Source organism: Danaus plexippus (genome assembly GCF_018135715.1).
Source record: "Danaus plexippus chromosome 9 unlocalized genomic scaffold, MEX_DaPlex mxdp_26, whole genome shotgun sequence".
Taxonomy (NCBI): domain Eukaryota; kingdom Metazoa; phylum Arthropoda; class Insecta; order Lepidoptera; family Nymphalidae; genus Danaus; species Danaus plexippus.
In genome coordinates this window covers 1,767,596-1,791,819 of record NW_026869848.1, presented here as the reverse complement: position 1 = coordinate 1,791,819, position 24,224 = coordinate 1,767,596, and the positions used below count along the sequence as shown (strand labels likewise).

Here is a 24,224-nt window from a genome sequence, read left to right as displayed (position 1 = left end):
AAAAGATATCAAAACTATAAAAAAAAAAAACATTTTATCCATAGGGCGGCATTTTCTTCAGGGCCCCAGGTCGGCACAAATTTAAATCCGGCCCTGCCAATAACTGAAATAATTCAAGAATAATTCCCATAAAGAAACTCACAGACCAAACCTATATAATTATAAAATCTGTCATTAACTGTTAATATTTGTGTAGTGTTGTTGTTAAAAAAAAACAGCATGTCGCAAAATCGACGATTAAATATATACTAAATATTAAAAATATGAAGAATTCCCAAAAAAACATGAATCTGACCAAGCCGAAATATAATAAAAAAAAATACAGTACTAAAACACATTTATTTACAATACCACATTAAAATAGGATTAAAGAGATATTTAATTAATGAAGAATTGCGTTATAATTTATGTGACATATAATAAATAAATCAGAACAATCTTTTCTGTACAATATACAAACAAACAGCTAGAAAGAAGAGAAATGCGAAAAACATGATGACTTTATCAGTGAATTCCCGTCGGCCATATTTCTTTAGTAATTTGCTTGACTGTGATATTGTGCTCCCTGTGTTTAATAGTTCCGCTTGAGTGCCCTGAAATAGGACAGCATTTTTTTTTAGATAGTTCTAAATTTAAATCTCTGTAAACCACCATGGTGGTTTGCTTTTAAAGGTTACAATTTGTAAATTGTCATAGATAATAAAATGTTTTTTTTTTTTTACCCTTTTGTATAAATTTACCAAGTTCTCCATTGCTGTATTAATGTATTTTTTGTTGATAAAAAAAAAATATTATTTTAGATATTTCGGGTTAAACATAGTATGTTTCTAAGCATTATAATTTATATCATATTTTGTTTTTGATAGCTCAAAGATCAAAATAATAAAGGCAAAATATATATATATATATTACAATTTTTTTCATATCTTTACAACTTCCAGGATCTAATATGACATATTAAGTACTTATTTATCATATATTTTGTAACATTCATTTCAAATAGGAAAATACAACTAAACTTTTATACTTACATGCACTGCCGAGCTGGATGATACCAAATTGTCCAATGTATCCTGACTTCTCTGTGTTGTTGCCGCTAACTGTCTACTTATTGTGAGCAATTGCTCTGTCACACCTGAAACAGAGATATATATATATTTATAGTACAAAAACAAGAATAAATTCTAATCTTATTGAAATACTTAAAATATCTATTTAAATTTCACATCAATGTAAATACCAGTTATTTTCTATAACATAGCCTTAATTATTAAAACGGAGTTAATAGAAGAGTCTGATCGTTTATAACAGACCTGTGGACATTTGTAATAAACCATCTCTATCAATTTTCTTCTTTCTATTCTTAACTCCACTCTCCTCTCCATCCACCGACTGAAGAAGATGATCTCTTTGTGCTTTTTCTATAGCAAACATGCTGCTGATATTCGCTTCTTTAAAGTCCTTTAACAGTCTGAGACACACAAACAGACATATGATAATAAGTTAATTTTTCAATCCAAAATTTTCTATTTTTATTTACTTACCCCGACAAAAGATGCCTCTGTGATACTAGTTCCAGAAAGTACCTTTCTTCCCCTGTGTCATTGGCATATACTTCCAAATTTTCTAATTCATCTCTTAACAGTCTAATTTGATGTCTCCCTTTTTCATTCAATTCATTTAATGCTCTCATTGAAGTTCTACATTCTAATATATCCTAAAATTACACGGTTCTTCTAAGTATATTATATATGGCATGTAAAATAATACTATTAATTAGAATTTACAAATTTTACCTGTATTATTGCTTTCACTTGGAAATGATATTTGGCTAGACTTTTAATAAAAATCTGAAAAGTTGAATCAATATTGTCAATTTTCTGGTCATGCTTCTGATTAAGCCTGTGATGCTTTAAATCCATTTTCAAATTCATCGTGAATTAGCAATATGGGACTGTAATTTATGGTATAATTACGAAAAAATATCAATACAATACGTATCCAGTGCCATTTGTCATTTGTAACTAACCTTAGCAATCGAAGTTGTCATTTAGATGTCATCATAAAGCAGACTATAAATAAACTTATAGAACATATCAACAATTCAACAATTGTCAAAAACCAGTCATAAAAACGATATAATTACAAAAAATATAATATTAAAAACAGTTCAAAAGCCTGTAAAAATTTCAAAAGTTCAAATAAAAAAAGATGTGAAATTATTTTGCAGAAAAGAAAATTAAATAAAAATGCAGGTGTGTATTGTATGCTAAAAAAACTTTTTGTGCTCTTTTAAGAAAGTTATTTGCAAAACTTTTTTGCAGGTAGTGGTAATTTATATGAAAATTTTCTGAAAATTATGGGTAGGGAAATTCTTGATTTAATAAAAATAGGAATGATTATAAGAAAAAAATCAAAACAAACTATATTCCGAAGATATCCAATTTCAATTTGATGATTACACAATATATATAATTGTTCAGATGACAGACCCAGGATAAAACCAGGCCAATAATTTACTTAACTCACTAGACATAAATTCCGCAGAACCCTTCAATGAGAAGTGAAGGTATAACTGCTACCTAGTCAGCTAATATGATTTAATTGCTCTGACTAAACACTTTATAAGTTAAAATCTTGCGATAGATGTAGAAAAAAATGGAGGCAAAGTACATAAGTTCCATCTAAAATACAACTAAAAGATTCATATTTTGTTTTGATTTTTTTCAATACTTAACCAAAATAAATGCATTTTCATGCTAATATAATATATATTGGGAAGATCGATTTGCAACAGACGTCCCAACCTAACCTCAGTTACTGGTCGTCAAACATACTCGACTACGAATGAGACTGGACATTGAATCACTACAAATAAAATAATAAGTAGAAATCGGAATATATTAATTTGCAATAGCATTAGTCATATAAATAATGTGATATATAAAACCAATTATTAAATTAGCTAGGAGTTAAGATGTCGTAATCAAACTGTAGGTATATATATACTGTCATAAAATCATTTTTTGCTTTGACGCTCTTACGTTAAAAATTTATTTCACATCTATTTCATGTATACCTACATTTTTTACCTATTTCTGATTTTGTAAGTGTGTTAATCTTCATTATCGAATACACATCGTATATTCATGTTTCAAATTGCATCAAAGGTTTTACTTTGGATTTTTAGGCTATCTTCATTAATCGATATTCTTTCATATTTACCTTACACCATTCCATAAATCGAATTCCATTCATTCTGTAGAAGAAACTGAAAGAAAAATGCTCAAAAACACTATTTTAATATTATTTATTTAAACAGTGACAATATTGATGATGCAATCACATCTACAAACTCTTAACACTTCATGTTTCTGTATACACCCAAACATTTACAAGTTCAATATTATTATATAACTCCGGTTTTATGGAGATGCCAATTCTTCTAATTCCTCATCCAAATATAAAAGGTGATGAGCTTTGTTTCCTTTTAAACTTCTTCTGCAAGTGGGACAAACCGCCCTGACCCGTATTGCCGTCAAAAGGCAATTCGTGCAAAAAACATGGCCACATATCGTTGAAGATATAGATTCTTTACCTAAATTATTAAAACATATTGGGCATTTGATCCTTAGATATTTCTTCTTACTTATCTTTGTTTTAGTTTTTCCCTTTTTTACTTTCTTTTTTTTAGTTGGATTTGTTTTAAGAATATCAACACCTGGAGTCATTACTAAATTTCAATTAAAAAATCTATTAAATTAGTATTAATTCACAAATAATTTATTTTGTTACACCTGTTTTTGACACTTGATGTGAAAGAAGAAAAGTCAATCAAATTATTGTGTCATATTTATAAAGGTTTAATAGAATAAAGAATAATAATTACATACAATATGGTATCTTTGATAGTGATTAAAAAAAAGGAATTACTTCTCTTCCAAACCACTTTTAAGTATGAGACCCTAATTCCTATTTTGTAACAATAACTTTTTTGTAATGTTAGGAAAACCACTCTTATCATAACCTTCTCAGATCGTAGGTAACTCTTGTGTTTATCTTAAAACGATCGTTTCCATTATCGACTCCATAATTCTTACTATTCTCGAATCCTTAATTATTCTTTTCCCTTAATACTCATCTATTTCAGCCTAGAAAGATGCCCAAATCTGTTTACCTAAAAATGCTAGCAATTTATGTGATTGTGATCCATCATCGACCTTTACAATTTTTAAACTAATTCTTGTATAATGTCTATAAAACGACTGCTTGACAAGTAAAAACTCCAAAAAACTTCAAATTTTTCATACATAATAGTAATCATTTTCAGTAACAACAGCGTAAAGGTTACCAGACTTTAGTGACTTTGAGGAACTTTTATTTGTTGTACGTTGTCTTAACATATTTTATAAGTTTATCTATTAGTTTCAATCCTCTGTGTGGACAGCGAACAGTTATATTAACCTTATAATGTGACAAAACTCAGAGCACGGCGAATATTCAACATCATACCCTGCTGTTTTCGCTAACTCTTGATAATTTAAAGATACGGACATTTCATTCACCATATACTAAATGCTTAAAATGTCCAGTCCAGCGGTACCGGTCGATATGACTGCCATAATTCGTGCTGAGAATATAATCCGAACAAACATTTAAATTCTAAAGTTTTTCTTTTCAAGATTCAATCAATAACAATAAATTATTCTGGAATATTGTAAGTATCTACTTCTTATCTAAGTAGATATGGTCGCTGTGACAAATTAAATACAATAAAAAAAAACGAATTTCACAATAAATCAGAACTCTTCTAAAATAATGCATCCAATTGAAATGAACAGAATAATTGCTTCTTGCAGTTTCTATAGTAAAATAGTCAATGTTCTTGTCATTACCACTAAAATGATTCTTACAATAATCTTGCCCATTCTGCTGCTCCTGAAATTGGAATAATGAAAAAATCATATTTCAACTTTAAAATCACAACTGTACGTTATAGTTACGTAAGAAACCTTCTTATTTAGTGCCATTTCACTGTAGTCCTTTTAGCCAACATGTAGGGACAGTTTTATTTTCTTAATAACTCAGACTCATCAACTCATCAACTCACTTAATAAAAATCTATAAACAACTGTCCCTTTTTTAATGCTAAGGCTTCATTCGTACTGGAATCGCGGAATATTTTGCCGATATTAATGAACCATCTCCTTAAAAATTTGATTTGATTTCTCAACAAATTCTATCTCATCTTAAGCCTCGTCTTTAGCACTCCTGGACCGTATCCTAAGGAGATAATATAGTTTAGCCTATATAAAAAAAAGCCCGGAAATCATTTTGTAGAAGATATTTTCGTAATTTTACCGCACTTCGCACTAACTTCAATTAAAGTTACTTATTATGGTAGAATAATGTATAAATATAGTCAATTAAAATATAATATAATAATAAAAATAAATAAATAATGTACTTATATTATGTCATGTCATGATACAAATCGCTCTTTTTCTTTCTTTACATGGGTGAGTTTGTGCATTTAGTACAAATAACGAGTTATTTTTTTATAATTTATCCAAAGTTAACCATTATTTTAGTTATAATCATTCATTATTGCAATTGTTTGGGATTTCCATTTTTATACAGCTATACGTGCAATGACATTTGACTACAGATTGTCACTATTTAGCGGTTTTAGTTTTAGTCAGCGCTTTTAGTTAGACTCACAATGCGCGCTTACGAGTTATGACGGCGTTTTCGTGATTAAAAAACAAGATATTAAAAAACGTGAATTATTAAACGACTACCAAAAACTTTAACCGTTTACATTCATGTTCCGAAATAATTACAAGCTGATTAGTTATTGTGAATAAAATCTAAGGCCGTTAAATAAAAAAAAAAAGATATGTCAAGTTAATAAATCTGTTTGTAGTTTTCCTAATCGACGACATCGTTTAAAACTGCGAATATCGAATATGCGTTATAAAGAGCCTGCAAAAAAAAAATCATGCATCAGTCATTTTCAAAGAGCGTTTAATAATTCTCAACACAATATATTTTACCTGACTGTATGTCTGAATGCACATAATTGCCATGCCTCCAGCGCTTAACTTGAGCGGTCTTTGTGCTACTTTGATGATAATCAAGAGGTCTTTTTGCATGTCTATAGGCCAAGATGTCCATTCAGACTCATACGCGGCCTGAGCTATACCTGTACTCTAAAATAATGTGTAAAAAGGCTTTTTTATGATCGATAATAATATTGGTTTAATTCATATTTCATATATTATTAATATCTATATCTGTTCACACGAAAAGCGTAAATATTTAAGACCTACCAGAATAATTAATTCATCGCCCAGGTAACAAAATATGTAAGCATTGAATAAAGCAAGACCAAGGAATGTTAAAAAACTAGCTAATAGAGTTTTTTCGTCCAAACCGACCTACAATATGTGAAAATTTATATCATATTTATACAAATATATGTACAAAAAGTAGATAATTATTTTTATTATTACACTTACAACTGTAACCATTAGCGCATTTAGGCACAGCTCTATTGTAACAGCCAAATTTTGAATCAGAAAGAATTCTTTGAAGATTTCTGTAAACGTTTTGGTGTACCTAAAAATTTAAGTATTAGTTTATTTTAAAACTTCTATCATAGACAAGAATCATCCGGGTACCTCGTTAAACGAAGATTTTTCTCACCTCATTAAACGGACATGCTTCTTAACAATACCTTTAAACTCTTTCCGAGCTTGCATCTCGTTATGTTTTGTATTTCCCAGTTTTTTTAAATTCCCCTGAAGATGTAATAGTTGATCACAAAAATACATAATAATGCTGCATACTATCCCTTGCATCGCGAAAGCTCTATACAGACAAGGGACCACAAAGCAGATTGCTAGAATCTGTGCCGCCATTAACAAAGACATCCTGTCTTTGAAAGGGTCGAAGGGCATCCAAGCCTCAACAGTCATCTCAGCTTTGTATTGACTCAACAAACTAAACGCTGAGACCAGTGCCGTCGATATGAAAGTTATAAAAATCACGTGAATCGCCATTAATGTTTTTCTGTCATCGCTAACTTTATCTCCAGAATTCTTTATTTCATTTATCAGTACATTCAATTTCTCCCTTTTCATAACAAAGAAAAATATTTTTAAAACAAAATTATAACCTACGAGGGTCTTATCCAAGTTGGTCATCAGCATTATAACGTTATTCCTTTGCTGGTAGGTTCCTATTCCAGTTATTACAATAAAAGTTATTGATAGCAAATGTAACTTGAATTCGTATATTTTGTACAAAATCTGCTTATATTTCGGCCAATCCTCTCTTGGCCATAGGCCTACGTAATAGAGGTATTTCAAATTGAAATCAAATAAATCACTTTCGCAAACCCTATCAGTAAATCTTTTGAAGAAGGACATTTTCATATAAAATCGCAGAGTCAATAGCTATCGAATTAAAACTGCTAGCAATTTCAATTCATTGTTAAATCGGTTAGAAAAGGTAATTTGAATTTTAAACTTCTTTAAATATTTGATTATAGGGAATTTTAATTTCGAATACATTAGTTGCTACGAAACTTTAACAAATTAAATGACTGGTAAGTAGCTATGAATATAGACGGTGCTTTAAATGTAATACATATCTTTCTTTTAATAAAATTAATAGTTATATTATAGTAAATAGTATTAGGGACACGTAATACATTTGGGTTACTTAAGGTTCTTGGTTCGAGCGGCCGGTGTCTATACTTTTGTAGATATATAGATCAGCCGAAATCAGTCTCTAAATCTTAAAATGTTAATAGATATACAGTAAGCGATAGCTCTGAGTGCTATAGTTACTCGGATCTAACTGAATCCGAAGAACAAACGACATAGCCGTGGTTCAACTTGATGTTTTAATGGGGGCGCGTAATATAGTGTGCAAAAATATTATTGGTTTATTCTATCTGAAGATTGTTGACATTGACCAACCAGCTGAACCAGCATTGTATACTTGACCTCGGAATTTTCTTTACATCAAGGTTTATTTATTATGTACAGATTTTTTTATATTTGTAGTAAATAGATCAAATCAAAATGTCTTCTCTTAACATAATAAGGATGCCGAAGCATGCGTGCATGAACGTTCATAGAGACGACATCAAGGAAACATCAAGGGAAGGAAATATCCGACCGTTTTGTTAAATACAAATAATTATACTCAAAATTAATTGATTATCTGTGATCATTCTTTGTTATACCCGCCATAAGAACATAGTATATCGAAAAAAAAAATATGCTCAAGAAATTAAGACTCGTGTATACATATATATTATATAATATCAATTAAACAGCAAAAGGTAAGAAAAACAATCAATGTTAGCAATAAAAATGCAAAACATTTTTATACGGTATTTATTTCAGTCTGAATACATTAGGAGAAAGCCTCGTGGATGAAAGCAAAACTAGTCTTCGTATTTCTTGTCATATATTTACATTTGCTTCTCAATAATTTAACTAGTTTCTTTGGTCCACAGCAATAAAGGTTTAAGTGCTGTCTAAAAATGAAAAAAATAAAAGTTTTACATCTGACATTGCTTTTGTAGAATAATAAATATGTACGCTTAAATTAAATAACACAAGAACAATTAAAAAGAAATTCTTTTAAATTTTTCTTGTCTTTAAATAGATTCGAATTCTAGAAAACTAAAAAAAACGTATATAAAAAATGTTTTTGTTAAACAAAACTTACCCGGGATATAAATGCACCCAGTATCCAAAAACCTTATCCCAGTGCGGTCTTCCGCGTCGTACCCTGCACCCCACTAACGGATACTTCTTCGCTATATCGAAATCATCATCGTCAGCAGCCAGCGCCTTATTACGTTTCAACTGCGGCGTTAGAAGCGTGGTCCTCTCATCGTCCAAAAGATTCATCACCTTCCCCGTCTCGTTCATTATCACCACGTGGTTTACTTTTGGTACATCATTATTCCTCGTGACATAGAACTCTAAGTGAAGCCTATCTGGTTTGTTAGCGTTTCTGAGACGTCTTATGACGTTGCTCGCTAGTTCAGCGATCCAACTCAACTCCTTCTCAGTTCTGACAATCCATATCAGATGGATCCTTCCTGGTAATGAACTTTTGGGGTTTCTGCAAGATTTATTCACCTGTTTTCATCGACTATAAAGTCAATAACAAAACGGATAGGACAAACTTTCCTATTATTACATTCTTTACTAAAATAAACACTGGCTCATAATCAAAAGGTACTAAAATCTTAAACTTTAAACATATGGAAAGCCTTCCATAAATTAAACATAAATTGAGCACTGTAATGTTTAGTGTCAATAATTATACCATACATATGGTATAATTACATGATTGCAATGGAACTAGAGAACTAGAGACCGTCTCTACTTCTCATAAAACAGTTCCTCATCCATGATGCGAGAAATATTATAAAAAAATCATATAAAGGAAATATATTGTTATAATATATCAAATAACATTATTCAGACCAACTGACCGGCACATGTCATCAAGGAGCGCCACGAAGGGTGTGATGCCGACTCCCGCCGCCACGCACAGCGTCGTCTCAGGAGAGCGCGCTGCCTGGAGAGGGCTGCAGAATGGACCATCCACCAGCACGCTGGAACACAATAATATATATATATATATATATATATATATATATATAAGATGCTAACAGCCTTTACAACCTTCGCAACATGCAGTATTCTAGTAACCTGCTCGTGTAAATTAATTTTCCATTCTATATTTTCTATATGAAATTTTATCAAGATTGCGTTAATGTAAATATATACATATATCGGCGCTATCAGCTTTAATGATGGATGCTACATGAAAATAACTTGAGACTGTCATCAGTTATTATAACAACTTATTGGTATTCATGATTATTGTTAAAAGTAAAACGAAATCAGAGACTGTTTAAATGAAGAATAGAACTATGTTTGAATTCTGGTATAAATACGACGTCTGGACGCACGACGGGAGAGTTCAGTGAGTGCGGACCATCGAAGAATGTGACTATGAAGAATCTTCGAGAAATACAAGGACATTTAGAAAAATTGAAGTTTCATTTTAAAATATCATGGAAGGTACTGGAAAAAGTGACATTAGTGACGTCAGCGAGAGTGGCGTCTCTCTCTCTCTTTAAACAACGAATTTATATTAAATCTGACATATATATATATATATATACAATTATATACAAATTAAACAGGTTTCGTTAGGAATGCTTTACTTTACTTATCATAAATATGATTTAGAGTAAACGAGTATTTCACCGTGATTTGGTCTCAAGCAACAGATTTTTGTTTAGATTCCCATACTTACTTTAAATTATGTGCTCCTTTTTCCTTGAGAGTTCTCTCCAAGGCCTCGGTCCAATCTCCCTTAACTTTAATCCAGACAACAAGCTCTGAATTCTCTCGAGTCGGAATCTGTGAAAAATTTATCTAACCTCTAAGCAAATTGGCCGTTCTTCACAAAAATAAACATCCAATTATGCATATTGAGGGCGAAACGAAAATTTTTCAGCAGCAATCGTATTGTATTAACCAGTAGCATTCATGAATATGAAACCAAGAATAAAGCAAAGGGTTGACGGAAATAAGTTTTTAAATCAAAGAAACTTCAAAGGGCACATTTTTTTTTTTTGTTGAAACTTTTAACTAATTTTTTCTCCTGTATTCATTCGAAAAATTTCTTATAATTATCCGCTCACCACTCACCTGCACTACAGTAAAGGGATGCCATTCGACAAGGGAAATATCACGACATTGAATGAGCACGTACTGACCGCTATGACATAACAACTTTTCTTGCGGGTAGAGTGTTAGACTTATAGTACGACCCACCATGTGATTCACCTAAAAAAATTTTAGAACTATATTTAAGTCATTCCGGTAAAAATTTATAGACAATTAACCATTAAATTGATTTTATTCGTGATTTAAAAGGATTATTTGATAGGTATTTTAAAAATTCGATAAGACAATTTAAATTTTAAGCGATTTTTTCAATGGTTGCGTCTTATATGAAAATGAGAACATAAGAAAAATCCAATTTTTTTTTTGAGTATCTTTAAAGGGTATTGTTAATTGTACACCTAAAATTCAGAGAGGTGCTTTTTTTTTTTGGTTCTTTGAATTTAATGAAAAAAACAGAACTTGTCGCCTTCAAATATTATTAATCTTTTTTTTTATCTATTTTTTCGCAGATATCGCTTGCAATATGGAATCAGTTGAAATGAGTCAAGTATCAATTTAAGTTTCTTAGACTCACCGTACACTTCTGCAATCGTTCTACAAATAAAAATCAACTAAATTAGGCTGAGCGTGAAATAAGATGAAAAACAGAGTCTAATCTAATTAAAAAAGTGGTTAAAATGGATATTTTTTTAAAAAAAAAAGGGAAAATTTTTCTATCGTTACACACAATAAAGTTGCCCGATAACATGGTACATCGGTGCGATAACAGGGCGTAAGGTAACATCAGGATTTTTGCCAGATCCATAAACAAGAAACTTCAGGCTTGAAACACCTTTATTTCGATACGATCATTTTTATAATCGATTAAAACGAACATTCGAAAAAATCGCTTAAATTTTTTTATTTTCATTACACCCTTAATTTTCTCTATTACTATAATACAATATCGTAACGAGATATTTCAATGTCAGTTTAAAATCGATGTTATTCGATCATTTCCGGCTGAATTAAATATTAAATAAGATTAAGAGAGTTCAATCGGCTAGTGGACTTGATACTGCCATTGCTTGTATGTAAAACGTGGACGTAAGCAGCTTATTCAGATATCAGTTTAATCAAATGCTATTCAATCTGCTGTAAATGCTGAGGGGATAAACTTAACTAGGTCAGAAAATAGCTCCGTTTTAATTAACAGTACCACTTACATTAACTATCTGCACGTTCGATAAGTTTCTTGTGCATATCCTCCAGAGCATATCAATAAAAAAACAAATCAATGGAAAAGCCATCCACAGCCACGTCTGAAAAACAAAGAATTTATCGCGAAAATCTATATTATGTTATTAAAAATATTCCTGTCTTGAATACGGACGCCAGCAGAGCATTTAATTTATTCGCAATTTTTTACATACTAATAAATTATTAACAAAGGGTTATAAAGCATAAATGTTAAGTACATTCTATTGGGCACTAAAACAAACTGTCATTTACATTTATTTCAGTTATATCACGTAAACTCATATTGTTTAAAAAAAAATAGTTTGTTAAAGGTACTGGGGTGATGAGTTCATTGTTCATGTCAATGGCATGGTTAAAATTAAGTGGTTTTTTAAATTCTTGGATTATATATTAAAATATTTTTTATATACGTATGAATAACATTAATTTTCTTTTCTTACTTATTACTGTTTAACGTTATCGCCTTTCGAAACGACGTTTGGAATTAAATTTATATTAGTAATTAATTATTATGACTTAACCTCAAAGGTAAACATATAGTGAATCACAGATAAAAAAACATGCTTTCACAAGTCTTATATATATATATATATATATATATATATATATAAAATTTACCATCGGATTTTACAATTTACCATTAATGAATGCAGAAGGGATATTGAGAGGAATGGTAATTAAAAATCATCGACTCGATATCATATCGGAACTTAATTGATCGTAAATAGCTTTTTTTTTAATAATATGGCCTACATCCGTGCAGAGACGTGCACAGTATATTCTGCCAGTGTCGTGTAGAATAAAGGAGACACGATAGCTATTTTTAATAAACGTTTTGAATGTGACATCACCGAAATACTCTATTCAATCAACTAGTCAATTGACGTCAACCATTGATTTGTAACCGTCCATTGAACAAAGCATTCATGTTATATTGCTGGAACCGAGATGGTTCATAAACTCCTTTGAACTCCCGACATTAATACCTTTAATTAAATCGATCAAGGATTCTCGATGTGAACTACCGCATCCCAAAATTATACTTAACAAGAATAGTACAGTTTCTACTGAATTTGAAATACACAATCAGTGATTTTTCTAAATACTTTTTTGTATTTTAACCTTTGTAAAACTGTGTGAATAGTGACAATAATTTATAAAAGCATCCAACTGAGCACATATATACTATTCAATGTATCATTAATTCGCTTCATTAAACACTATTTCAGCCAATATCGTTAATATTGGCCGACAATAGCGCGCTAAAAGCTCCAAATAGGAATATTGAATTCGACGCTCAGACATGAGAGCTTTTCCTTAACATAAAGGCACTTTGTAATAATCAAGTTACACTAATTATATTTAAAGGAAATTGCATTAACGTATGTAAATGAAAGTCATTGATTATATAACGATTAGTTTCACTAACAATATATGTATATCACTTACCGTAGATTTGATTGCGACAAACTTGTGCACTTCACTGTCTTGTATTATAGTATTGTTAGCAATCACGTCACTTGGGCTTGTTAAAACTTCTTCTTTTAAAACTCCGCTGGGAAGATAATATTTAAACATGTCTTACAAGTACAAATATGTGATTCTTATAAGACAACACACGCACGCATCCACACACACGCACGAACCCTCACACACGCACACACCCACACACGCACACACACACATGTATGGAGGAAAAATTTCAAAACATTTTCGTTCTATGTAAAATGAATGCAATTAGAAAATATATATCTAAATATTAATTAAAATATTAACACCAGACAATGAAATTATTATTTATGATACAATCTTATAGGGTTAAGGAACGTTATGCCTCACCTTAAAGGATGTATCATCAGCAGAGCCATGAACGGTAAGTACAGTTGGTGTGTATACCAGAACGCGTTATAAATCCTCCGTCTGACAACCCTACTGGACGTTGCACCCATGCTTATAATGATAAATAACATAGATAGTCCCGTAACGCCGGCGACACTCATCAGGAGATAAAACGGGCTCTGAAATTATTAGTATTGATTCGGATACCACTAGCCCCCATCTAAAGAATACGTACCTAGTATAGCATATATATATAGAATAGAATCATATATTATTTTTATGTTCTATATATATGTATATACTTTGTGTTAAAAGTGCAGTGATTATTTAAATGGTACCTACTTTAAGTGACGGTTGTTAATGGACAGCATGTGACTATAAATTCGTCACGTGTTAAATCTTATGTATGTATGTATGTCACATAATTATTATTATTTATTCTTGTACGTATCAAAAATAGCTTATGACATAACAATATGTATTTTAATCCTATTTTTCTAAACATACAAATAAATACTGTACCATAATTAAATTTAATTAAATAAACATATCTGTTTGATTTATATAAAATAAAACATTTCCTTATTCTAAGCGTATCGAAACGTCTTTTTCAAACAAAATAATTAAAGTGTATGACAGCTCTCAGTGAGTCAGATTCCTTCGGAAATTAATGGGAGTCTATCATTTTAAATTATTGATGGATACAGATATTATAATGTATTCATAGATACAGATAACACAAAAAATAAAATTCATAAAAGAGTCTCACAAATAATGCGTACTACGAGAAAAAGCATAAAATGTGTGTGAGAATGAGATTATATTTATATCTCATTGTTGTGTTCACTTACAAATAACGTCACTAATTTAATACTCTCTTTTTTAAACTAACATAACAACGTAATGAGTGTTGTTTCACAAGCTATATCTAGATTCTAGATTCTAGATAAATTAAGTACACTGTTACATACGAGCGTACTTAAACTCGTAAAAACGCGAATGAATTAAACGTTTAAAATATAACATGTTTAATTTTAAGTAATTAATAATATTATTCTTTTATACTGTGGTCGATATAATAATGTTAACACAATTATATGAATATAAATTGTTTATTAACAAATAACAATTAGGATTACATGAAATAAGAGGTAACTTTAAACATATAGTGTACTTCGTGAAAATGTTTTATATCATATCATATTTTCCAAAATATATCCAAAATATATTATTGTTATAAATATTTTGTCACTTGTTAATTTAAGTTGAGTTTAACTTTTAAAAAACAACCAAACGTATAAAGAAAAAGCGTGAAATTTTTTTTTTTACGTAGAAAACGGATACAAAGGGATCTAACAAACGTTGCTAACTTATTCTAGTCAATCTCATTTCTAAACGTTAATGAGCGTAGTAGATGAATTAAATTCAAAATATATGTAAAGGAAACGGTTCAGGAAAACTGAAATACACAAATAAATAACTATATTGGTATTAATATGAAACACGACTTTTTTTTTCTGAACAAAAACCTTCACAGATTTTTTTTTTTAAACTCTTTCATTATTATAAAAGAACAGACGAAATTCTAACATAGTTTTGTTTTAAACGTAAGATGCGATAACGTTTTTAAGGCTGAGATAATAATATATTTCATACAAAATAGACGAACTAAGACTATGTGCGCGAATATTTTTGACTAGGAAGTAGGTTATACGGCAAGCACAAATTGTGATTTAAAAAAATATAGAATTAATCATAATTTACACTATAGAAGCATAATCTTAGTTTATACTTTGAAGTAGAAAAATAAGTGCTACAAATACACAACTTAAACATATTATTTCTTTGGGTCATAACATAATGAGAGCATAAATTAAACGCAAACTCCGCTTATCACTCCACTGTAGGTAATAAACAGTAATGGCGGCGTGAATCACTGGACTGCACTTTGCGAAACAATATAATATATTTAATTAATTCACAAGCATTAATATATCAATATTTATGGTCATGACACTAATTCAAATGGAGCGCGTTTGAAATCCAACTCTATTCTATTTGATTTAAAACTTAAAATCTTTTATTATAATGAAAAGCTTTTTTACAATTCCCTCAGATATAAAGTTTCCATCATTTCCCTCCACTGACTAGGGTTGCTGACAATACGTCTTCAGCGAGCGAGAGTGTTTGCACGTCCTTGACTTGTCGCTTGCATTAATTTACAACCCTAGCTCATTTCGGATGTCTGCGTGGGGAAATTATATCTGGACTGTACTTAGCTTGTAGTTACAGTCATGTATATATTAGTACTTAGTAAAACCGCAGAATCTAACTAAATTGATAATATAAAGTTTATCTAGCGATACTTGTGGGTCCACTTATTAACTGGCTGACAAAATATCTACGATTGGTCAATACTCGACAATATCTTTATAATTTTAATTAAGCCTGTGGATTGATTGTTTATTTCAGGTTCAATAGTAAACTTGAAATGTCATTATAACTGACATTTAGCGACAATAGACAATAAGGATATTGAGAATTTTTCACGTATTGACGTATTCTATGTTTGTGTGTGTATGTGTGTCAAAGCCATGGTAGTGTGTGTGATGTGTGTATGGTATAACTTTTGGATAGCATTTCTAATTGATCTAATAAAAAAAGCCTTAGGTAAATCTTCTTCACATAGGCTTTGACTATTTTAAAGTAAAAGTGCATCCGTTCACGAAATATTCTTAAAAAGACTTGTGTTATTTTGATGCTGCGAGTTCGCGTTTTTTCTATAACATATTCAAAAATAAAGCTATGTGCAGGAAAACACACATCTCTAACCAGGTAGTGCTTATGAAAATGCTTCTTTTAGTAATAAAAGAATTATTAACGTATCTAGCCAAATATATCGCCTAGTTTTATATAGTTGTTAACAAATAATCCTTGCAACTATTAAACAAATGGCAACATAACATGACGATATTTTAATAATTAAGTATGTCCAACAATTTATATTATTTACATATAATCCCAACACAATTTTTTTCTAAATACTATAGAAGAAGTATGAAAATATCTGTATATTTCTTGAAATAAAAAAAAAACACTCACCTCATTCTTATATGACGCCATGTTGATCTCGCTTCTCATTTCATCGTAATTGCGAGAAAAATTAAAAAGATTGATGAAATGTGATATAGAATGTACAACTGTGAAAAACAAAATTTACATACTAATAAATATACTTCAACAATTATTTGCAGAACTTAAAACGGGTTCCTAAACTCATAAATAACGAATACTGTGTTATTAATAGCTTTATAGTTTACACACACGCAACGGGCAATCCCGAACGGTATTGTCAAAAGCAATTAAAACATTTAAAAATTGTCATTAAAAACAATTCAAAGAAAAGTCACTCTTATTAGAACTGAATGAGTATGGAATATAAAAAAAAATGCATGTACAAATAGTGTTATAAGGAATCTGGACTCAAAAGAGGTTTTATATAATACATAATTACAAAACTTGATATATTCTTCGAAAGTTAACGAACAAAACGTTCTTTTGTGAGTTTATTGTACACGCTCTAGACTCCAGGGTCTAACTCGCTAAGACTAAGTCTAAATTGTGTCGTGAAGTCGTTAGCCTTTGTCTGAAGAACATAATGGCGCAAGAGAGCCGTTCAGGTGCATAACCATAATACAAAATTCCGAAGCATTTAATAATTTATAGCCTAAATACTGGTATATATGTCGCAGGTAATTTGTATAAAATGCCCGTTTACAAACTGCCAAAGGCAGATTATAAAAATAGTAGCGCATTTTATAATTTGCCGTAGCATTATTCTGTTAGGTTAGGTTGGGTTGGGTTCGTGTTTAGAAAACGCCGAAGCTTTTTGTAAACGGACATATTATACAGATCGCCTGCGACATATACAGTAATTGATTTTGATTTTAAATAGTTTTTAAAGTTTCTTGAACTTACCAGCAAATAATAGTAATGTAATGGCTACAGTCATATGACAGGTCTTAGCGTTCTCGAGCCAAAAGAAAAACAGACCAGGCCACAGTTTGGACATCACTTTATACAAAAGATGATTGATTTTTTTACACAGCGGTAACAAAATAAGAGCACAGCACAGATTTAGGACCGTCGCTGTACCACGAGATACACACAGCCCCAGCTGAAAAATAAAAATATATATTATACAATTATTTTTAAAACAAACGGAATCATAGGAAAAAATTAATATGTTTAGTAAGATTTTTCAATATAGTGCTTATTTATATAAGTGTTATTTGTAAAAAAAATATAACGAAGTTTGTTTATTTTGTAGTTATCGTGTTTTTAGTATGCATATACATATGTTTGTAGCAATACATCAAAAGAAACTTTGTAATGTTCCATTACTGTAGACAAAAAGTAGGCCTAAAAAACTATTATTTTCAGGGAATAAAACACACAAAGGAAAAAAAGTGAATTTATAAAATATTTATAATAATAAAAAAGTTTAACTTACAACGCTCTGTTTATAATTTCTGAACGTTTTATGCTTTCGAGAATTTTATTTTTATAAGAATTTTATAATTAATAAATATTATAATTAGCTATCAATAAATACTATTCTTGAATTTGTATACTTCTATACGAACTGTGTAAAAAATTTACTTACCCCCAGCATTTCTCTTAAATAAAAAAATTGTCGACCGTTCAAATAAAATGTAAACGATTTGTAAAATAAATAAATAACTAATGAGATCCATGTTATCTGAAAAAAAAAAATCTTTATAAATAATAGTAAAGATATAAATGTAGTTATGAGCAATAAACTTTTATTATAGTTCTATGCATTTTACATATAATTCTGAGACGATTCTATCTTGTTAAAATTGTTAAGATACACGAGTGTTCTATATTCAAAATTCATACGTTTTGAAACGATACAAAAAAAATTCTTTCAAAAGTCAGATAATGTAATCCTCTACATTTTTTGAGTTTTAAAAGAGCTAGCGACAGAAATGCAGACTCTACAATAAAAGCGATTAATTAAAAATTATAAATTGATCCACAATTTATAATTTTTAATTAATTAATTTATTAAAGATTTATTTCATGAAAAATTTATTACCCCGTCCATAAATACTCTTTTTATAAGAATATTATTATAATAATAATTCACTTTTTAAATATTTAACATAACGAAGTCTTAAATCAATTACTAAGATGTTTTTTTTATTCGCCATCAGCCGTACGTCTAAAGCTGTTTAGTCAAATTACAGTTTGTAGTCTGCATACAATTAATAGCTGTCTCATTTTATTATTCCCTATAAGTTTTTTTTTTGTTGTAAAAATATAACCTACAATGATATAGATCCACAATAACATTTTTAAACAATGTAAGCGAAGATTATGTTCTTTTTTAAAAGACTGAAAATGACTTATTCTGAATATTTAAAAAAAAACCGATACGATCACGTACTCACTATCTATTTCTATCCAAAATCAAATATATGTTGTTGCTAACTCATTCAACGTTAAATGTTTGACCAGTGATTCATTGTTCGTAAACTTGACTATTTTATTAACATCGCCTTCAATAAAGTACGAACTCCAACTACATATTAAAATAGGTTTATGAATCTACAACTCTATTATAAGACTTCTTAAACAGATGCTGTATAATTAATGCCTTCTAATAATACAACGTTTTTATTTTTTATAAATAGAGTACAAATATAACACCGATTTAACGTTTCACGGAACATCACTAGCGTACGCATTCATTAACTGTCAAGAATTTTAGGATAAATACTTAATTTGTTTATTTTATAAAATTAGTTCAAAACTAATTTCAAGAGAACTAGCTTTTGGTTAACATCAGACATGCGTGTTTCCGAATCTTAGAGTGAATTGTTTATTTAACAAACATTAATTATAGTCTCAGAGCTTAGATTGATAGTTGCTTAGCATCGTATTACATTTGAATTACACTCTAGACGCCTTATTAAGCTTACCGTACTGACAATATGGAAACGAATCTGACAATAGTCTTAACTATTTCAAAATAAACAAAGAATCACGATGCCAGTGAGTTTACTATGAACTAGTTCTCAGATAAGTTTCATACGTGTCCATAAAAATGACACGAGTCCTAACGACACTGCATGCGTCGGATGTTTAAACTGGCACAGACACTTGAAGGCAGACGCTATTCATATCTTACGTCTATATAACGAGGTGACAGCTATTGAACAACTGAATGGATCCGATGACTGACTGCGGAGTGTGACGCCGCATTCATTAATACAATATAGAATTTAAATTTCAATCTAACGATACCGTATAATTCCATATTATCAAACATCCTAGTTTTTATACTAGACTTAATCTTTATACATATCTTCTAACAGCTAGAAAAGATTTATATGTAGATTAAATATAAACCTTGTTTAATTTTGTGATTAAATTATCATATAATAGTCTGCGTAATATTTTATTTCGCGTAAAATAAATTTAAATGCTTACGTTGAATTTACAAAGTTATGAATAAACGCAAAGGTACTACAGAAACTCTCGTAGGTCATGTTGTAGGTCAAAAGTCAACGCAAGGATTCTGAGATAGTTTGTGAAAGCTGACATCTTTTTGACTAAATGCGAATTATATATAAGGAAATGAATTTTAAAAAAGGAATATTTAAGAATCAACATATTTATTAACTTTTAACTTTATTTATGCTAATATAATTATTAAAAATTTCATACCTTTCAATGTTTTTTATGCTTCACGATAAAGAAATATCACTAAAAAATAATATAAAATTACTTATAGGTAATTACAAATTAGAACATTATATCAAGACATGATTCGCTAGTAAACTTAATTTGTTAAAACAGAGACAAATAAGATTCGACTATGGAAACATCCAGACGATATATCTCGTGATATAATGGGCAATGGATACATTTACTTTCATGTTAACTAATTTACCACTGGTTTCCATCGTCAAACTTAACGCAAGGTTCTATTTATATATTTATTTACATACGTCAGTACTATCAGTTGCGAAGATTTTCACTAAGTCAGTTGGACTACGAAAACTCGTGGTAAGAAATCAATATGCTTAGTATAGTTTGGCATCGTCACAGTCACTCCATAGACTACGTTAATACTATGTGAACTGATGTATGATTTAAATGTTTTTTACTTTAGATTTACCAAACCGAAACATCATTCAACAACATTCATGACATAACTATAGGAATTCGTAATGATTACACATGTCTAATACCTGGATCTCGAAGCATAACTAGTGTATTTTTACTTGCAATTGATATTATATGACTTTGGTTCTAAAAACTTTGAAATTTATCTCAAGTGAATAATCAAGGTAAAGTTTTCATTGTAAATATTCTTTCTTGCATCGAGATTAACGACTGATTTGGATTTGATTGATGTCTGTTAGTCCTTTAAAACAACTCATTAATCCTGTTTCCTGAACGATCTAAGTCTAGAACTCTAAACTTTATATAAGTTCCAATATGTTGTCTTTTAGTATAATTTTTAATAGAAATCTTTTCTTCATAAAATAATTATACTGTCTTAAAAACATCAATTAATACTACATATTTATAACAGGCAACATAATAGCTCCTCCAGAATTTTGTTATCGAGACGACATTTTGTTTTTCCGTTAAAAAACATCAAATGTATTTCAGATGTTGTCGTTTTAAAGACTGTTAAATGTTAGAATATGAGAGAGGATTATTGAATTGGACTGAAATAGAAGGATTATGCTTCTCTGATCTTAACTATCGAAAAAAAGCCATTGAATCAACTACATCACGAGAAAAATCTATGAAGGGATGGTATTACGAGTACATAGATTAAGCAAACCCAAATATAAACTGAGAAACCATAGACTACAACTAGAGTTTTAAAATTTTAATTCTGTACAGGATATAAATCTCTTCTCGTTTCTATAGATAATTAGATAGATTAATAATAAGTTACTTATAAAATATAAGGAACTTGTTATAACAATACACTTGTTGTTTATGCAAATTATAAATGATATTTAATACCAATGTAAGAAAATCGATTTTATTTCATAGATTTTAAGGCAAATTCTTTTGTTTTTTTTTTCAATAGCTGTAATATAACAAAAAGTACTTATTTTTTTAAATTTTGTGAAGCATTACTGTCCATCATAATTTTTAATTCGTTGTTTTTGAAACATTTCGTTTTTAAGCTCCTATTGAAAAATAAGAGTTTTGTAAGTTTCACGTCGTTGTCTCCGTACATATGAATGTCTACAGCAATGTAGCATTTTTTTATTTGATTGATTTTTTTTTATATGATTACTCGATTGATTGTCTCGTGCCAATATATCGTTAAATGACAGTGGGTTAAAACGTAAATGGTTCTTTTTTTCTTTTTGTTACTAATATTTGTTATTACATAGTCGTGATGGCCTGGAGGTTAAAGGCCCGCATCTCACACGTGAGGGCGCGGGTTCAAAACCAGGCAAGTACCAATGTGATCTTTTCCGAGTCATATGTACTTTCTAAGTGTATTTAGACACCACTGACGGACGGTGAAGGAAAACATCGTGAGGAAACCTGGTCTTATAATTTCAAATTATAAGATTGAAATCGCCAACCCGCCTTTAGCAATCGTGGTGATTAATGCTCTAACCTTCTCTATATGAGAAGAGGCCTTTGCTCAGCAGTGGGCTCCTAAAGGCTGATGATGATGATGATGATGTTATTACATAGTAACTACTACACCTACATGGCGAGGTGAGTTATTAATTAGGATTCCTATGTAGCGTTCGCAAATATTTACTTAACGATGTAACAAGCAAATGTATTGCCTTGCTCTGAACTGATTTGGACTTGATTAATTGATGGAGATAAGAACAGATGATGCTATTCTCGTAAGTAAATCTCACCTAATTTTGTTTAAGATTTTCCAATGAAGATGTTTAATATGAAGATTGTTATCATTTACTACAGTTTAGTTTACATGTGAATTAATATTTTTTTCATAATTTTCAACCATTATTACGTATAACAGAAATTCTTTTAAAAAAATATCTCGTGTTCCAATTATCTATTTTTCAAATAAAGATAACGAAAGTTTTGGAACCGGGAATACTTATTTTTGTTCTGAACACTAAATACATACTAAGTTCGAAAACACTTATTCATCGTTAAATTATTTATCCAAGCAAAATTTATTCAGGAGCCCGACTATAATAAAAAATTCGCTTTACATCGCCGCTTTATTTATTACATGCAAATTTACAGACTGAAATAATGATGTAATGTATTTATTTACAGTTTAGATGTTTAGTGAAAATGAGTACAGGTTGACATCATCCGTTTCTTGGTATTGCAGCAAAGGACACGCGAATGTTTCACGATAGCTTACTTTGAACTTAAGGAAACTTTTGATATTTATTGCACCAAAACTTCGATTACCTACTGGTTTATTTTTATGCCTACATAATGATTCATTCCCCGAAGGTCTGACCCACATATTTTGTTGTTTTGATTTGTTTTCAGATTATTACTTTTATAACTATTATTTTAATATATAGTATCCTGATAACTTTGAATTATAATTCAAAGCTATTTTAAACTTACGTTTCATTTAAATCAAAGTATGTTATACAATAATACATTATAATATAAAACACTTACCAAATATATGCGTGACCGTATGTATGCACAGAAACCACACCGATATCTTGACATTTTTGAATTTAATTAACACCTAAAAGATTAACATCACCACAGAAACATTTTAATAATAGCGTCCCATTCAATTTTTGATTATTAATTTAGTTCTGTTCGACCAAACTGCCATTATAACGTTGTGTGGGCGAGTGCCGTGTGCCCGCCAGCGTGGTCGCGGGAGAAATAAAGCAAGATGTGACAGGTCGTCGTTTTACAACTCCTTACGTGAATCCAGCTGATGGGTTCGAATTATTATAACGTATGACATATTGTATTTAACTAATTTAGCATATTTAATTAGCTTTCTAGTTAATAAAAGTTATTCAATTTCATAATTTCTTGAAGTTTCATGTCTATATACATATATGTTACCTAGTTTTTTATAGGCGAGGAAAGAAATATAATATAAACATAGAAATCTATAAATTGAATAGTTTTAAATAGTTTGTTTTTTTTTTATTAATGTTCGGACCTCAGCCGTCAATTAAATGAATAGATTGTTAATATTGCATTTATACCATGTTAATAATTATTAAGAGTTAATTGTATTTTTGTTCCAATTAAAATAAAACCTTAAAATCAAACACACGTAGTTTTTATTGTAACTTTTAAAAAATCTGAACCGAGTAAATACAAACAGCATGATTTACCATATCCAACACAATTTCTAATTAG

The 24,224-nt window shown here is 29.9% G+C and overlaps 3 protein-coding genes across 3 annotated transcripts; all 3 read right to left on the bottom strand.

The window, feature by feature from the left end:
* Window positions 1-320: 320 nt before the first annotated feature.
* Window positions 321-2,030, bottom strand: LOC116767735 (vesicle transport protein SEC20). Its single transcript, XM_032658194.2, has 5 exons — window positions 1,797-2,030; window positions 1,545-1,717; window positions 1,314-1,471; window positions 1,032-1,135; window positions 321-593 (listed from the first exon to the last, which is right to left on the bottom strand). The coding sequence occupies exons 1-5, from the start codon at window positions 1,932-1,934 to the stop codon at window positions 429-431; spliced, it is 738 nt and encodes a 245-aa protein (XP_032514085.1). The 5' UTR covers window positions 1,935-2,030; the 3' UTR covers window positions 321-428.
* Window positions 2,031-5,708: 3,678 nt separating this feature from the next.
* On the bottom strand, window positions 5,709-7,452 carry LOC116767446 (odorant receptor 30a-like). Its single transcript, XM_032657769.2, has 5 exons — window positions 6,709-7,452; window positions 6,522-6,621; window positions 6,333-6,440; window positions 6,057-6,212; window positions 5,709-5,985 (listed from the first exon to the last, which is right to left on the bottom strand). Exons 1-5 carry the CDS (start codon window positions 7,437-7,439, stop codon window positions 5,932-5,934), a joined length of 1,149 nt encoding a protein of 382 aa, XP_032513660.2. The 5' UTR covers window positions 7,440-7,452; the 3' UTR covers window positions 5,709-5,931.
* Window positions 7,453-8,396: 944 nt separating this feature from the next.
* On the bottom strand, window positions 8,397-23,717 carry LOC116767444 (NADPH oxidase 4-like). Its single transcript, XM_032657766.2, has 12 exons — window positions 23,514-23,717; window positions 18,481-18,576; window positions 17,793-17,991; window positions 16,917-17,014; window positions 13,815-13,993; window positions 13,425-13,530; window positions 11,942-12,037; window positions 10,758-10,895; window positions 10,360-10,466; window positions 9,527-9,649; window positions 8,749-9,150; window positions 8,397-8,554 (listed from the first exon to the last, which is right to left on the bottom strand). The coding sequence occupies exons 1-12, from the start codon at window positions 23,565-23,567 to the stop codon at window positions 8,431-8,433; spliced, it is 1,722 nt and encodes a 573-aa protein (XP_032513657.2). The 5' UTR covers window positions 23,568-23,717; the 3' UTR covers window positions 8,397-8,430.
* Window positions 23,718-24,224: the final 507 nt, after the last annotated feature.

Excerpts from the sequence above, each read along its gene's own strand:
- LOC116767735 (XM_032658194.2), bottom strand. The coding sequence starts at position 1,934 with ATGAATTTGAAAATGGATTTAAAGCATCACAGGCTTAATCAGAAGCAT. Across the intron at positions 1,472-1,544 it reads CAGAGGCATCTTTTGTCGGG|ACTGTTAAAGGACTTTAAAG; the intron begins GTAAGTAAATAA and ends TGTGTGTCTCAG. Across the intron at positions 594-1,031 it reads CATCCAGCTCGGCAGTGCAT|GGCACTCAAGCGGAACTATT; the intron begins GTAAGTATAAAA and ends GTCCTATTTCAG.
- LOC116767446 (XM_032657769.2), bottom strand. The coding sequence starts at position 7,439 with ATGAAAATGTCCTTCTTCAAAAGATTTACTGATAGGGTTTGCGAAAGT. Across the intron at positions 6,213-6,332 it reads GCGATGAATTAATTATTCTG|AGTACAGGTATAGCTCAGGC; the intron begins GTAGGTCTTAAA and ends ACATTATTTTAG. Across the intron at positions 5,986-6,056 it reads GCATTCAGACATACAGTCAG|GCTCTTTATAACGCATATTC; the intron begins GTAAAATATATT and ends TTTTTTTTGCAG.
- LOC116767444 (XM_032657766.2), bottom strand. The coding sequence starts at position 23,567 with ATGTCAAGATATCGGTGTGGTTTCTGTGCATACATACGGTCACGCATA. Across the intron at positions 9,151-9,526 it reads CTCCTTGATGACATGTGCCG|AAACCCCAAAAGTTCATTAC; the intron begins GTCAGTTGGTCT and ends TAAATCTTGCAG. Across the intron at positions 8,555-8,748 it reads TGGGTGCATTTATATCCCGG|ACAGCACTTAAACCTTTATT; the intron begins GTAAGTTTTGTT and ends TTTCATTTTTAG.